The sequence below is a fragment of the Sinocyclocheilus rhinocerous genome, unplaced genomic scaffold, assembly GCF_001515625.1.
Source record: "Sinocyclocheilus rhinocerous isolate Xijiao unplaced genomic scaffold, SAMN03320098_v1.1 scaffold2415, whole genome shotgun sequence".
Taxonomy (NCBI): Eukaryota; Metazoa; Chordata; class Actinopteri; order Cypriniformes; family Cyprinidae; genus Sinocyclocheilus; species Sinocyclocheilus rhinocerous.
Genome location: NW_015666566.1, coordinates 674,640 through 692,569, shown reverse-complemented (window position 1 = coordinate 692,569; position 17,930 = coordinate 674,640). Strand labels below are relative to the sequence as shown.

General features: G+C 34.7%; 1 protein-coding gene across 1 annotated transcript in view; it reads right to left on the bottom strand.

Moving 5' to 3' along the window:
• The window catches only part of LOC107732786 (polypeptide N-acetylgalactosaminyltransferase 18-like), a gene marked incomplete at its 3' end in the record, with an annotated part of 53,792 nt that overhangs the window by 1,351 nt on the left and 34,511 nt on the right, over positions 1-17,930 (bottom strand). The window contains exons 5-9 of the mRNA XM_016544200.1: positions 13,541-13,738; positions 12,286-12,400; positions 7,321-7,506; positions 5,662-5,799; positions 3,836-3,931 (exon numbers count right to left, since the gene is read on the bottom strand). Of these exons, the coding sequence (XP_016399686.1) occupies positions 3,836-3,931; positions 5,662-5,799; positions 7,321-7,506; positions 12,286-12,400; positions 13,541-13,738 (733 nt within the window). The remainder of the gene's footprint in view (positions 1-3,835; positions 3,932-5,661; positions 5,800-7,320; positions 7,507-12,285; positions 12,401-13,540; positions 13,739-17,930) is intronic.

The following is a 17,930-nucleotide window of genomic DNA, read 5'->3' as shown; positions in this document are numbered from 1 at the left end:
TTTCTATTTAAATTTTCCATTTACAAAAATGGAAAAAAAATATTTTTGTAAGCCAATTAATTTTGGCTTAAACTAAATGAATTTATTCACATTAACTTTAGGTGAGCACTGTTTGATGGCATGAGGAAAAAGAACTCAGACAAGCAAAGTCTCTGATATTCAACATTTGCTTTGAATCACTAATGCACATTTTGTTGGACCAAGTCCTAAAGCAATAGCCCTCATACTTTAATCCCTCGCCTTGCTGAAAAAAAAAACACTTTCAGAAAGAATTCATTTCATGCAATATGCCCACATTTTTTTTCAGGGTCTGTATGGATTGATATTTCACTTCAAAAGCCTGAGCCTAAAGAAAGTGCTAACAGTATTATTATAAGAGAGCTGGAAGCACACACGAATATGAATTCAGCAGGTGTAAGAGACCCAGCTAAGTAGTTAAAATCATGCTGACAGTGCTCTTCTCTGTCTTTCCCTCCCTCTCGCTCTCTCATTTATATATCTCTGTCACATATTCACATTCTACAATTCGTCCGCATCTAAAGGATGCCCCTGTGGTGGTGAAACAACCCTCTCCGGTTGTGTTCTAAGTCATTGCTCTTTATTGAGATTCATTATAGTGACTATAGCCCTGGAATCTGTCTAAATCCCAAATCCCCCGGAGAGTCGATGCTTTATGGAGAAAGCTCCCTATTTTTACAGTATTTTTGCAGGATATTGTTTGTTGTGGCACCTGGTTGTGTAATACACTAGGAATAAGACAAAAAAAAAAAGCAGACTGGATTGCCTCGAGTAGGCCAACTGTTCAAAAATTCATATTTCGGGCCTCAGCACAAAATAATGAAGATGTTTTATGCAATACAATGACGGTTTTATGGGTTGCAGAAATTGACAGTGTATCACTGTGAAACGCTGAGATCAATTGTGACGGGAAGATGGGAAAGCGCAAGCCAAGCGCATACAAGCCAAATCTTCATAAAAGAGAAATCTTCATAGAGGAAGAAATGTCTTTTAACTCACATTTTCACCATGAATTAAACAACTGAAGTGTGCAGAGCCTTTGTACAGAAGATGGGAATAAGGAAGAATGATATAGCTATAAAAATTCAATTTTTATATTTTTCAGCCTTTTGATATCTCAGCACTTATGTATTTGCTTTGAAATGGTTTAATTTATTTTTTCAGCCAAACAGCCATAGTTGCCAAATACATTGCCAAATAAAACTTTTAATAATAAAAGTTTTAGATCCAAACGCTAAAATACAGTTATTTATAGGAAAGTACCGTTTGAACTGATTCACATAAATGAACCAAAGTTTCCAACAACTTTTTTAAAAATAAGCTTTAAATTGAATAAATTTAATTTAAAAAATATATTTAAAAAATTCTCCAACTTTTTTTTTTTTTTTTTCACTACATGAACTAAAGGAAGAATCATACTAAAGTGATTATTTCAGTTGTAATTAACACATCTGTGTCGTGACAAACATATTTTGTTTCAGAGTAATGAATCTTTTTGATTCAGAATTATAACTGATTCATTGAAATGGACAGTTTTAAGTGATTCGCGTAAATGAGTCAAAAGTAATCAACTCAAACCTTTTCTATTAAGGTTTAAATTAGAGACGCAATTAAAAACATTCTCATATTTGTGAGGTGAAAGAATGAAAATTCAATTGATCATTTTATTGTTAAAATTGAGATTTATGCATCATAAAAACAACATGTTTAGATAAAAATCACAATTCATTAGTTGTTTGTGATTGTATATTATTTTAATGGATTTGCAGAGTCATACATTTTAATTTTACTAGAAAGATGGGCATTTACATTTATCTGAACTTCAGCTATAAGTTTATTTAAAAATCACATTTTAATTTTAGGCCTACTGTCAAATGGACAAATAAATATTTATTTAAACTTTAGCTTCAAGCTTACTAAAACTTAACACTTAATTTTTTACTGTGGGATGGAGCAGCGGCTCCATGACAAGAATAGCAATGTACAGTGAGACATTTAAGATTATTTACAAGGCATTACTTTTACAAATAATTGGAATGGAATTAAAAAAATATGTTGATATGAATATTTTTTTAGTAATCTTATTAGCCTGCATTGTGCGTATCTATTTTGACATGCCATATTTTTGTCCCGTGCTAGTATCACTATGTCTATTGCCGCTTCAGAGGGAATCACTCATTTAGATGTCACTTCCAAAACTCTGCAGCGTGTAATTGGCCGTTGGTCCTCTTAGCAGCATTAAAAATAATACTTTTATTCAACCGATTATAGCTATATAGCCTCGAAAGTGCGAAAGGCCGATCACTTTACACTCACTAAAAAGCTGTCACTCATCTCAGTTTGCGATCTCAGAACGTTCCATTAAAATCAATAAAGTTACACTGCAAAATGAATCTCTTACTTACGTCGTGTCGTTCTTTGTTAATGAGAGAGATTCAAGAAAGCGAGCATAACTCATCACCGAACAGAAACTCCGGCATTTTGAGCGGTGAGAGGATGAGTGTTTGCTAAATTGCCAATTATGTGACCCGTGCTGGCAAAATGAGTCGGAATGAGCAAATTTTCAAAAATGCCGTTTGAAGGAGTCAGCATAGAGTCAGCAGAGTTGATTTTGAGAAAAAATGAGTTGAATTTTTCTGAAGATTCCAAAGCAAAATCACCAAGCAACGTTGCATATTTTTCTCCAGTTCTTTTCTTAATAATAATTACTATATCAGGGCTGTACAGTGCGACATATATGTCGCACGTGCTACGAATATATTATTAATCACAATATAGCTATTTTTTACTTTATCTTTGTTATTAAAAGTAAAAACAAAGATGCAAATAAACAGTATAATAATAAACAGCGAGTGATTTCGTCTTTTCTTTTAATGTTTGATTAACATTGAGACAGATCTATGTTAAGACCTACTGTAGCCTAATGCATGGATCTAATATAATGTTACACATCAGATTTTTCCCCAACCATTAACTAAACGTCCATGTAAGACATAACAGATTATGTTTGTGTGAATCTCGCCAGGACATATTATGCAATAATGTACTTTATTGGAGATCGCGTGCTCTTGGGAGGTGCGTCTTATGCATGTGCTTTGCAAATGTTAGTGTCAGGGTTCTGCCCTGAGACCCTGTTTGTTTTGTCTTTGTTTCACGTGTCTATGCTTGTCTTATGTGTCAGCTCATGGCTTTGTTGTTTCTGTCAGCCATGTGCTTCTCTAGCCCCTCCTCCTTGTTTCCTCTTTACCACACCCTCTTGTTAGCCCTCGCTGAGTCCTTGTTAGTCTAATTGCTCTCACCTGTTCCTCATGTGCCTGCGCATTTTGACTCATTTTGCCAGCACGGGTCATATAGGCTATTATAGTATCAGCTGGGAGTGCTCTTTCTTTCATTTCGTGGTGCTTATACTTAAAATAGACTTTCTGATGTTTTTACCTATGTTTTAATTTTTGTAACAAAGCATTTATTTGTGATCAAACATTAATTGGAGGACCCCCTGCATTGCCGTTGTGGACCCCCGGTTGAAGACCATTGTTCTAAAACATTTAGCCATGTGCTCAAACAGGTGAAAATAAACTTTTTTTCTGATCCTGTTGCGACTGTTTCTACCCGTTATTTTCTGTTCTTGGTATTAAAGTGTTTAATGTCACATACTGTACAGATATAGTGAGAAACATAGAAAGAGAGAGCAGGAGACGTGATGGAGTCAGACATGAGCATGAGCATATATATATATATATATATATATATGAATTACACGCTTTCTGAGGACTGAAAAAGGATGAATGCCAGAAGGTGCAGTGGACTGGACACTAACCTGAGGCGTCAGGCCATGGCAGATGTACAGGATGGGAATGTTGTCGGAGTCGGGACCTTGATCCACACACAGATCCGGCCTCAGGCTGTTCCTCAGCTACAGACACACACACAAAGATGCAATATATGAGCAAGTAGATCAGACCCATTCCTCACTGCAAAACCGGAGAGGAGAAGATGGATTAAGATTGCAAAAAACCATCTTTCTTTCTCAGTCTGCTAATGGCCGATGTGTGTGAAAATGCCCTGGAGCTCAGCTTTCCTTTGTTTTCACAATGGAGCTGTTAATTTTGCTATTCCACAAAAGAATGCCAATTAGGAAAAGTGCTCTGCTGGCCTTGCATTGAGATAAATGAAGAAACAGCAGGCCTTGAGTAAGAAAAATAATACTTAGTACAAACTGTTTCTATAACTCAATATTATGAGAAACAATGTCATTTATCAGATAAGCAATGTCTCTAAGTGCTAATAAACTGCATTGAGCTATGTCAAGCTATATTGTTATATTATTATGCCTTCAGAATGGATAAATATCTACTTTATGGATTTGCACATTTGATTAATACAGAAAATCATGGTAACACTGTTGACATTTTAAGACCTGATAAGCAAAACAAAATAAGATAAAATGATAATAAATGTATGACACTTGTCTTTAAACAGTTCACTTCCTGAAAGCAGGATGATGAGAAAGTTTTTTGATTAGGAAATAGCTCATTACTTTAAAAGGGGAAACATATGAGGGTAACATAGCTGATGCATAATCTATAAGTCTCTTTTTTAAAGAAACACATTGTGTCAACTAAAATCTAAAAGTATACACTGCCGTTCAAAAGTTTAGTGTGGGTAAGATTTTTTGTTTTTGAGATAAGTCTCATAAGCTAACCTAGGCTGCATTTATATAATCAGAAATATAGTGAAAAATATAAAAAATAAATTAAAAGTAATGTTTTGAAATATTATTAAAATCTAAAATACTTGTTTTCTATTTTAATATATTTTAATATATAGTTTATTTATTATTAATCCAGACGTCATTGTAACATGAGAAATCATTCTAATATGCCGATTTTGTGCTCATGAAAAATTATATAAATGTTAAAAACAATTGTTCTACTTAATATTTTTGTGGAAACTGTTATGCATTCTTTTAAGGACTCTTTAATGAATATGTGACTTTTGATCAATTTAATATGGCCATAACGACTTTTAAGACTAACGAGGACTAATATATGTATCCTAATATGTATACAGTATATACTGTATATATACACATACACACACATTTTTTACATGTGTAAACAAAAGCTTAGTGCCTAGTAAAACCTGGCACTATCTATCTATTCATTAGTTGTTGTTTTTTTACACACAAATACAGGTGCATCTCAATAAATTAGAATGTCGTGGAAAAGTTCATTTATTTCAGTAATTCAACTCAAATTGTGAAACTCGTGTATTAAATAAATTCAATGCACACAGACCATGTACAGTAAATGAACATACTTTCCAGAAGGCCAACAATTCACTAAAAATGTTTTTTTTATTGGTCTTATGGAGTATTCTAATTTGTTGAGATAGTGAGTTGGTGGGTTTTTGTTAAATGTGAGCCAAAATCATCACAATTAAAAGAACCAAAGACTTAAACTACTTCAGTCTGTGTGCATTGAATTTATTTAATACACAAGTTTCACAATTTGAGTTGAATTACTGAAATAAATGAACTTTTCCACGACATTCTAATTTATTGAGATGCACCTGTATATAAACATCAGTTCTGCAGATGGGCGTTTAGCGATGACTGTTATTAGCCGATAAGTGGATACTCACTACACCATAAGCGATGGTCTCTGTGTAGGTTCTCATCTCAGAATAAATATTCTTCAGGAACCAGCTGAAGGGTTTGCAGCGGAGTCTCTCTCTGAGAGCTTTTCTTTCTCTGATATCACCAATATTGATCCCTGAGTCCTGCACACACAAACACCCACAAGCACATGCAGTCGTGAGCACATAAGAACTCATTTACAAAGTGCAGAATCTAACAGCTAGAACATGATGCTCAGGGCTGCGAGCGAAGAACAGCTCTTATTGTGTCAATGCACATTTATCTCTGTCCTTCAGGCACTTACGGTAACTTCAAGTGAAGTGATGCTATATGCTGCGGCATTTCAAGATGTCATGGGAAGAATATGTACGGCACTAAAGTGAGAGCTCATTAAGAAGCCCTAATGAGTAGCTTAAATAAGTCATGGTCATTGCATTTCAGCCCATTACATCTTAACTTAAAATGACGAAGCGGCATGTATCCTTTAACTTCCATCACATTCATGTACTAATATAGAACTGAAAGCCACTCAAGGCTGTGTATTACAGAAAATCTGCCAGGGTTAAAGTATGGTGTTAGGTACAACACCACGCCTTTAACCATGGTTAAAAACACAGCAGAGACTGGCTTTTTCATTTCATAAAACAGTGACAGCCGAAATATGATAAAATATCTAATGTACAAAGGATAGTTAAATTTAACTGTAGGCTACTTATACTATTTAGCATATTGATATACAAATACATATCTGAGACCTCAAGTGGAAATGACTCTATTTAGCATTTTTTAAATTTAATTTATACAATACTATTTAAAAGTTTGGGGTCAGTAAAACAGTCAAGCTTTTCTATTTGAAAGAAACTGATACTTTTATTCAACAGGGATTCATTAAATTGATCCAAAATGGCAGAAAAGACATTTATATAAATGCTGTTCTTTTGATCTTTTGATTTATCCAAGAATCCTTCCACAAAAATATTAAGCCGCACAACTGTTTTCAACATTGATAATAATAAATGTTTCTTGAGCAGCAAATCAGCATATTAGAATGATTTGAATGAATGAATGTCACACTGAAGACTGGAGTAATGATGCTGAAAATTCAGCTTTGCATCACAGGAACTAACTACATTTGAAAATATATTAAAATAGAAAACAGTTGTTTTAAATTATAATAACATTTTACAATATTACTGTTTTTTAATGTATATTTTCAAATAAATGTAGCATTAGTAAACATAGGGGACTTTTTTCAAAAACTTAAAAACAATTTACAGACCCCAAACTTTTGAACAGCATTTTATCATTTTTAAATGACAATTTATCTTAAAATTCAGTGAAAAAAATTAATGAATAAAATAATTTGAATAAAAATATCATCTTGAAAGTAAATATGATCATTTTTGTGAAGGAGTTCACAGTCAGTGTTACAAATTTGTTTATTTGTTGATTTAGAAATGTGGAGATTTTTAAATATTTCTTGTTGATTTTATGTCAAATGTAGTTCATTTTAATTAATTTTCCTTTAATATCACAATTCTAAAAACTATCATTAACTACTATTTATTTCCTGGTATAAGTAAAATTCTGAAGCCCGGATTTCAATCCAATCAGAATTTAGAGCTTCAACTACTCATATAAAGTGCGAGTGAGAGGTGTAGTACCTGTTGTGGAACGTTCCAGGCCATATAAACGTGGCTCTTGAGCTCATCCATCCACACCTCGGCCACTCTCAAGGCGTTCCTGCGGACGTGAGTTGCCAGGTCCTCTGTGTAGGGCTTGTGGGCACGCTCAATATGAGCTATTCTGGAACAGGGCATGACCTCCACGCTTCCTCCGCACAGCCACACCTGATTACACACATGAATGTCTCGTGTTTTGAATTTGGACAAGGATGAAGAAAAATTAGCTCTCGAAAATGCCCTTTAACATCCATTAGGCAGTCCACAAAAAGAGTTCTTGTGAGTCATTAGGGAGTATGTGAGTCATATAACAGAATAAACCACAACACATAAATCAAATCTCCATGAGGAACAAAAAGTACTGTACTTTATTAAAATAAAAGGCTTTGTTGAACAAATAAGCTAAACAATACACTTCAAATCAAGGCTCATTTTCTATAATTATCAACTGTCTGAAGGTTACTAATTTCCTCACAGTGGAGCTCTTTGTTCAAAATAAACAAAACAATATAGGGACTTTTTACCGCATGGTAAGGAGAATTTATTTGAAAGCTCTAACAGGCCATTTAATTTGTTATTATTCAACATATTTGCCTAAAACGTGGCTGACATTGAGCAATTCAACCCTAAAACAGGCAACATGCACCACGGGATACATATTCTTTAGTCTCTTGTAGGAGGCACGAGGAAGAATTTTTCATCCAATACTCTTATCTTTATCACAGTGGAGGTTGTTTGGAATATGGGGGTCACATGACTTGGTTCAAATTTTCTGTGCTTGTTTTGTCAGTTTGATCTAAAGCCCATGTGGCTGGACATTCTGAAAATGTAAAAAGTAGGCATATATTAATCTTACGTTTCTCAGCAAAAAAAATGCAATACAACTGTTAGTATTAGTGGTGAACATTGTCTTAAGATGTTGAAAAAGAAAATTGTCATATGTTGTCCATGCTGTTATTTATCGCGTTTTGCAATATGCATATTACCTGAGATATGTTGGCAGATTAGGGTATAAAAAAGGATTATCCTCAATATTGACAATGAATGGTGTCACAAGGTAAACTGTGCCCCCAGTTCTGGTTATTTCATCATTATTGTGAATTTTGGGGTGGTATGGGGTGGTGTGTGTGTGAGGGGTGGGGTGGTGTGTTTTGAGGGGGTTTGGCGTTCCCCCTTGGTGGTTATGGGGGGTGTAGAAAATACACAGAACATACACAGTAATCACAGAAATCACATAAAATACAAGGTGTAATGCAATGTATTTGTGCGGTTTAAGGTTAAAAAAATTTTTACGAAGCTCATCGGTCTGAAAAGCGAGGTGTGCTCTGATTGGCCAGCTATCCAGTGCGTTGTGATTGGCCGGATACCTCAAGTGTGTGACGGAAATGTTACGCCCCTTACCATTATTGGAAACATCTCCACGACATGGCGGCGGCAGCAACAATACTACAGCATGAATAAAAGTTACACCTTCTTTCTTTGCGTTTACATTTGGGCGGTGTTATGCAAATCTTCCCACACAGTGACGTAGACATGTGGGGGCGTGTTTAAATTAGGTGTTTTAGGAAGGGGTGGTTTAGTCTTAACTTTTAGAAAGAATATCTCTCTGGGTTTGAGACTTTAATCTTTGCGACTTTATGGATCTTATATATGCACGAACAGCTTGTAACACTCCAAAGAGAACGGAAAACATGAAATCACATCATATGACCCCTTTAACAGCACAGTCACCGCCTGGTGTGTCAGTAAAGATGGGAGAAAAATCACAAAACGCTGCTTTTTTCCTACAGTGGTTTCATGTAATACACGTTCATTCAGTGATTTACCCTCAATTAGCACATTATGCTGCTCAAAAATTGATTTTCTTGGTTTTTCCAACCCACTGCACTCCTGCAGAGCTTTTAAAGTGAGAGTATCTCTGTAGTAAATCTTCACAGGGGATTATATAGGCCACATTCCAGCGTGCTGAACGTCATCCAGACATTCACACCCAAACACTTTCGTTCAGGCCTGGTTTGGTGAAATATGAAGTGCAACATCTGGTTGAGGCATATGTCAGGATCGTTTCAGAGCAACTGAACTGTATATTTAAAAGCATCCAGTTTGTATTAGACTAAAAAATGGTTTCACGAGAACCTGGTGGTGTATTTTCTATCTGATTACATGTTTGAATGGGAAGGAGGGATCATATTCATTCTGATCTGCTTGTTTGGCAGGCTTTTAACACTGACACGTTGGGCTGGATTCAACAGGAAGTGGACAGATGTGTGTTGTTCCTATTTGCCAGGAGAATGATTCATATGCATAATCAATGACAACAATCCCAATGATCCATGACTGAGCCGTCTGTTCTCCCGAAGCATTAAAAAATCATTTCTCACATTTGCATACAATACCTGCTGCTGACAGAGATATTCAGACCGTAATCTGTCGCACAGAAGCACATTTCGCAAGCATGAAATGAGAATCAAACCAGCTTTATATTGTCTGGGAGACATTTAAGACTTGGTCGCTTTCCAAAAAACACCACCGAGAGTGATCTACAATGAAAAAATCATTTTATCTGTGTTTTTGTTCGAAATCTAAACATCTAAGCAATAAAATGTACTAAATTTACTTCTTTATTGTTTTAATAATTTAAACCTCACAAAATGTTATAAATAATCTCTAATTGAAATGTATACAAACGATTCTTGTTCTATTCTTAAAACAAAAAAAATCTAATAATAATAACAAAATTAACACTGGGGAAAATATTAATTTCATTCCATGTTTTCTGAAAATATCATTATTTTTCATTACTAATATTATAATGCTATAATAACAATACAAATAATAACAATTATTATTAATAATATATTTTCTCATATAATTTATCATGAAATATGTTTTCCACCCAGCATTATTATTATTATTATTATTATTAATAATAATAATACTAAATAAAAAATATATTTAATTTTTGTAAGAACATTTAAAAAGGGATAAAATATTGATGAGGAAAATATTTTTGTCTCATAAATTTTACTATGATGCATCATTTGTATAGGGCTCTCAATTTTATTTAACGGTCCCCTACCTTGACCGAATTAACCACCAATAAGTATGTCACCAAAGGGGCATTACTGACAAAGTCATTATTCTTTACCTGGAACCACAACAGATTGCAAATAAACCAAGCTGACATCTGACATGATCAAAGACAGTTTTCATTCTCCATCACTGATAAGCAGAGCCCTTTAGCGAGAGCTAAAAATAGAAGAGCACAGATGTGTTGACCTTTTATTGAGCATGTACCCTCTTTCAAAGCGAAAAATAGCTCCCGTCAACACAATGTCAATGAGGGTCAGCAAAACGGGAAATTTTCTTTTGCGACAGTGCCTCCAGCGTGAGTTTGACTGACAAGGTGCAATCTTACAAAACTGTCCATCAAAATATCTGCAAAAAATAACTGCAGTATAGAAGTTACAGAAGTTACACAAAAAAGCAATTTCTTAATCATGATGATGATGATTATATTACATTATTATAGCATCATAATATTTAAAATAGCATCTGAATATAATCTCTGAAAACAAGGCTTAAAAATTAGATGCAAGATGCTTCTCTTTGATCTGTTTTAGGTATTTTCACTGTCAACAAGATAAAATACTGATTTAAAAATAATTTTTTCAGTGATCTAAATAGACTAAAAACGCAAGACTCACATTTAAGATCTTGTCATCAAAAAATACCACGAAAATGTAAAATATCTACAATGCAAATATCAATCAATAGATCAATCAATCTCGTTGGATTTTATTTTTTTGTTGTTGCAAAAATACTTAAACATCTAAGAAATAAAATTTACTAGAAAAATTGTCATGTATTGTATATAAAATGTATAACACGTAAATAAAAAAATATATGTATCAATAAAATGTATTAAAATGTATATAAAAAAAATAAAAAATTTTGGTTTTTAGGTATTTTCACTCTAATAAAACCTTTTTTTTTTTTTTTTTTTTTTTTTGCAGAGCATATAGTTTCTGTTGACTAAAAATGCAACCAAATCACAATGAAAATTTATCTTAATATAATGCTTGAGCTACAGACCTCCAAAACACTGCTGCAGAAAGATGGACAAACTTTGTGCTTTGTTTTCTTCCTTTTTTGGCAACATCTGCAGGATTGCAACATTTGTGCGATGTTGCGTTTGGAGATTTGGGGGCACAAAGGAGCTCAGAAGATGAGAGTGTGGAATTAGGCAGTAGAGACACAGCTGTGTGAACAGATGTTGAGGGCCATTATCTCCACGCAGTACCAAATCCCACCACACACATGGTGCCTGCCACTTCCTGAGACATTTTCATTTCCTCTCTCCTCATTGAGGTCCTTAGTGATGAAACAGAAAAAAATCTGTGCGTGTAATGGAGGGTTTGAGCTGCTCGGTATTGTCAAGGTGCACCCTGCGTGGAGTGATTGCAACTTTGCTAGGCCAAATCACAGTGAGAGCAAGTGACCGTGTATCTGCTGTGGCGAGCTCCATTCACAGCCTGGGCTTGAATTCTGGCTGCGGAGGCTAATTACAGGGCTGCTGGGTCTGATGGGAGTCGGCAGAGGTCTTGATGGGGCTCTGTACATGTGTAATAGTGAGAGGTTAGGACCCCGCCAGTTTGGAGCGAGAAGTATGTTTGGCAGGTTATCATTAGCGAGGTGCAGAGAGCTCTACTTTAATTGTGTGCGATGACACACACACACACACACACACACAGGTCTATCTGTAACCAGAGGCTGCAAACCTCCACATATCCGTCTGCCCTCAAAGAACAACCTGCATAAAGCATCTTTTCATCATATGAAACAGCATTATTCATTGACGCGCGTCTGCTCGTCTGTTTAAACTCCAGACATCCTGTCTCCTGCTGCACTTTCAAAACTCTCGTCGGCAGTATGAATATCTCTTACCCTGATCCCCAGCTCCACATTTTCGCCTCCATAAACTTCCATCCCTTCATCCAGCAGACCAATCTCCTCAAAATACTCCCGATCCACTACAAAGCAGCCGATCAGAGCGGGGCTCCTGTTGAGAGAGAGGAGATACACATGGCAACAATGAGGTTAAATGACTTACAAGAATGTATTTTGCTACATTAATAATATTGTATTATTAATAGAATCATTTAACACAAAGGACACAAGTTATTAAGAAGGCAAGGAGACTGATTTGTATCTGTCAGGGCTCTAAACTACGACTGAAATAGTCGCAAATGCGACAAAAAGTACACATTTGCAAGAATAATTTACAGCACTTACAATACAACAATGTGTCACCCCATGGCTTACTGGCAGCAAATCAGACATTCCAGCATCACAAGCTGGACAAGCAACATCACAAGCTGGAATGTCTGATTTGCTGCCAGTTTTTTTTTACAGTAAATCTATTAGTTAATTGTGTATTTTGTAAATATAAAAAAATCACTTATTTTTATTTCTCTTCAATTTTATTAATTCCTTAATAGGTAATTCTGTTCCTGTTTTAAATATTTCTTCTTAACATCAACTCAACATCGAACACATCACATTGGAATGTCTGATTTGCTGCCAAATGATGCTTAAGAAACAGTTCTTTTTATGTGAGTAAATCAAAAAGATTCATGAATCAGTCTCAAACTTGTTTATGAATGCAGCTTCATCAACTATATTTACACAATGTTGTGTTAGTAAATTTCTAAGTCAGTTTAGATTACACGCCGGTTTTTCCTGCTCATGTCAACGAACACACTGCAAACCAAAATGTCCAATTCACTGTCAAATGATTCTCAAGAATCAGTTTTTTTAAGTCAGTCTTGAACTGAGCTAGCGATTTGAATCAGACTCATTCAGAGCCATTCACAACTGACTCCCTCACTGAACCATGAGTCAGTGTATGGTTATGCCTTAATCGAAATGAACCAGGAACTGTTACTGTGATGTATATTTTAAGTTTAAGACCTACATATGTCCTATGTGTTATCCCACACAGTAATATTCCAACATGTAATTAAATATATCTATTCATGTTAATAAATAATGGTCATCGAAAAAAGCATTCAGATATTTTACAAAAAATATTTTTGGTTATTGCTTAGCATATGTAGTTCACTGTAAGGAAATTCTTTATTTGTCTTTGTGTTTTTTGTAAAACCACTGAGCTGATGCTGGTCATATCTTGGGTGATTACCTGATTGGTGCAGTTTGATTCTTCTGCGTCCACCAGGATTTGGGAGGGTTTATGTAGCGGCACCAAAGTTCCCAGTCGAACCCTTGAGCAGAGAGGGGGTACTCTTCGATCTCAAACGTGTCGTATTTGATGTTGTCGAATGACGGCGAGATGACCCGGGTTCTGTCCTCTTTGATTCTGTGAAGGATTGGTTCAGCCCTTGGATCAATACAAATAGAACATGCTTTAAGTTCACGGGCAGTAGTTTTTGGATGGATCTATCTAATTTGTCTCGAGAGCTCCGAAAACCCAGAGTACAATGTTAAATGCAGTCCCTCCCAAGCGAAAGGCGATTTCACTCTTGATTATTAAAGCTGATTGTAGTTTTCACATTGGCGGGCAATGACTTCTCAGAACCCATCGATCTAAAACTTAAAATGTCATTGTGGGAGATAACGCTACTTTAAAAGACCATCTCAAAGTTGTGAAGACAAGCATTAGCGCTGCATTTGATCTCGGAAAGTAGCCTCAGGCTAGCTAAAAGCTGTGCTATCCACTCTGTAAAAACTGCATCGAACCCTAGAGAAACTTCCAGATGCATCCATGAACTGATAGAACGCAGCATGAATTGAGAGCAGGAATAAGCTGACGTGCACTCCATCCAAGCCCTTTAGAGGTGTTTTTCGACATGTTGCACAGAGAATAATTAACAGGTATGTAAGTTGACAGCTGTGCCTAGCACAGCAATTGCAGCAGACCAGCACTTCTGCTCATATTCCTGCCCTCACACCCACAGGGAAGAACACACATTTCCATTCACATGTACTGTAGGTCTCCTACATTTTTTAACAGTTACACTGGCTTAACATGTCATTTGTTAAGCACGCAGGGTATTTGAATTCATTTGTATTGGGGTCAAAAGAGCAATGAAGGGAAAAGTTACAGCACTCCATACAAACAATGAGCAAAAACAACATCGCGCAGAAGATCTACTTACACCAAATCTGCATTCTCAGCATGAAAAAGGCAGCACAGCTAGATTTTAAATGAAATGACGCATGTCTATGAGCTTCTCTGCAGTAATAGTTTTTTATTTGGAGGCTAGATCGATTTTCTATTTGTTTGAATGTCAAAACGGAAAATGGCATTTTCAGAAAACTCTGCAAATAGTTGTTGCAAAATTTTATGAATATTTCGCATTCCCATGCTGTTTAGTCCTATCAAATAGGCCGTAACAGGACATACAAATGAGATTTCTTCAGAACCTTGGGTCTTATTCATGAAACACATGCAAATTGTTCTGTGTAAATTGTTCATAAAACCATTTTACCGCACTGAATACTGTCTTTTTCAATTCAATGTGGCAATTTGTATAAGAATGGCTTTACAAACAATTTACACTACTTTTCTTTTGCAGAAATGTTTCAAGAACAAATGCCCTTATTTCCAGACTTCTATTCAATTGCTTCAACTTGAATAGCAGTATTCTAATTCATAATAAACATAAAAATTAATTCTCTGTTATAAATAAGGTACAATATAGAGAAGATAGAGGGTAATTGCAACATTTTATTTTCGTTCATAACTCACATAAATCTAACTACCGTCATTTAGTATAATAAAAATAAATATATGCCAACAGTATACATAGAAGTAAATCAGAATATATATTTATAAATCAGAATATATAGAGGTAAATAAGAATATATAGTTATAATTTTGAATATATAGAAGTAAATTAGAATATTCAGAGGTAAATCAGAATGGTGACCATGATTTTACCAAGTACAACATGTTCCTGGATCAACATCCTTCTTGATCCTGGAACAACATTCCAATTAACCAATCAGAATTGAGGGATAACTTTTCAGGAAATATCTGTTTTAGGCTTACGATCAGGGTTCGTTGCTTCTACACCCTTGTAAATGAGCTATCATTCCACACTGATTTTAGAAATAAATTATGGGTAGGGTTAAGTTTAGGGGTAGGGATTAGGTTTAGTCTATATTTTTGGACAGTAATGTTGATGGGATTGGGAAGTCGTGGCCTAATGGTTAGAGAGTCGGACTCATAACCCAAGGTTGCGGGTTCGAGTCTCGTACCGGCAGGGATTGTAGGTGGGGGGAGTGAATGTACAGCGCTCTCTTCCACCTTCAATACCATGACTGAGGTGCCCTTGAGCAAGGCACCGAACCTCCAACTGCTCCCCGGGCGCCGGAGCAAAAAATGGCCGCCCACTTCTCCGGGTGTGTGTTCACGGTGTGTGTGTGTGCACTTTGGATGGGAAAAATGCAGAGCACTAATTCCGAGTATGGGTCACCATACTTGGCCACATGTCACATCACTTTCACTTTTTCACTTTTAAAATCACGGCGACCAAATCAGAATAGTTAGAATTCTGAACATATAGAAGTAAATCAGAATATATATTTATAAATCAGAATATATAAATGTAAATCAGAATATATAGTTATAAATCTGGCTATATAAATGTAAATCCAAATATACAGTTATAAGTCTGAATATACAGATACAAATTGTAATATAGAAATGTAAATCATGAATATATAGAAGTAAATCTGAATATATAGTTTTAAGTCTGAATATATAAATGTAAATTTTGAATATGCACTTATAATTCTGAAACTATACATGAAAGTTGCAATATATATACATTAGTGCTGTCAAACGATTAATCGCGATTAATCGCATCCAAGTTTTTGTTTACATAATATGTGTGTATTGTGTATATTTATTATGTATATGTAAATACACACACATACAGCATATATTTTGAAAATATTTACATGTGTGTATTTATATTCATATAATTTATATCATATATAAATATATTTAATATATAAACATAACATATTTTTCTTAAACATATACATGCATGTGTGTGTATTTATGTATACATAATAAATATACACAGTACACACACATATATTATGTAAACAAAAACTTTTATTTTGGATGTGATTAATCGCGATTAATCATTTGACAGCACTAATACACATACAAGCCTGAATATATAGACAAAAAACTGAATATATAAAAGCAAATCATGAATATATGTATAGTTGCAATATAGTCTGAATATAATTCAGTTAATCTGAATATATAATTAAAGGTCTGATTAAATATAATTAAATCCAAAAATATAGTTACATAAATGTAAATTGTGAATATATAGTTATTATTCTGACCCTTTGCAAAAACCCGCCCTCCTTAGTTACTGTTGCTATCTCCGACAAACAATGCCGCTCTCACACTACACATCATGTTCTCACACAGTGAAAAATACATCGCAGAGCAAAGAGGAAACTGACAACACACCAACAGACAACACAGAGTAGGTTACTTCTGGTATGAAACAAGGTTTCAGGACTCTCAGCTTTCAGATTTTGTCATTTTTAAAGAAATTCAAACAATAAATACAGTTTTGTGGATCTTTCATGATTGCTGTATTGCCTCAGTTCAAGCAGCACGTGAACCGATCATATTTTTCATATTTATTTAAAGCACAAAATGAACATCAGAACGTATTTTATTTCAACCGCGGAACACACCATTTTTAAGTTTAAGTCCACTGAAGTTAATCCACTCTCCTGTCTGATTTGTGGTTGGGAAATAGCTGTGGCTCCTGGACATGCGCGTTTTTTTGTCACATTGTACAACAATAATTACTGTTTTTGCATTATTGTTTATGGTTGGGGTAGGTGTAGGCGTTAATAAAACACAATCTAATAGGTAAAAATTTTTTATTTATTGTTAGCTTGCGGCCGTAGCTGTCGGACAAGATGGTGGATTCGGCATTATGATTGGTCAGATCGCCTGTCAATCAAGCTCTTTGCGAATGGTCAATTGTAAATCAGAATGTAGTCTTCAGTAATTTTTTTATATTTTAAAAATACACTATAACAGACAAATTATAACATTTTGATGCAAATAGTTTATCCATTTTATTAATTGAATATATTATAAGCATCATATTTTAAAGGCATCAAAACTAGTGGTTTACCGATATTGGTTTTTTGACAGCCGGTGCCGATATCTTAGAGAGCAGGGTGGCCGATATAAAGCCGATATATATAAGTATATTTCTTATTTTAATTATAATTTTTATTTATTTTAATTAATGTTTGAGAAACTTGAAATAATTTGAAAATGAATTATATTAAAAATAAATGTGTAAAATAAACATACTGATATTTTAGATGACAACTTCCTGATTCTATAATTCTATTACAGTATTTTTCACAAATAAAGAAATATTTTAAAATATATAAACAAAAAGAAAGTAAACACTGTAACCAACAGGGCACTCGGTAATCTGGGAAGTTTGTGTGCTTTGGGAATCATATTTTTTCAACTAAAGCCAAGGTAACGCTCATTTTACATGCAGCAT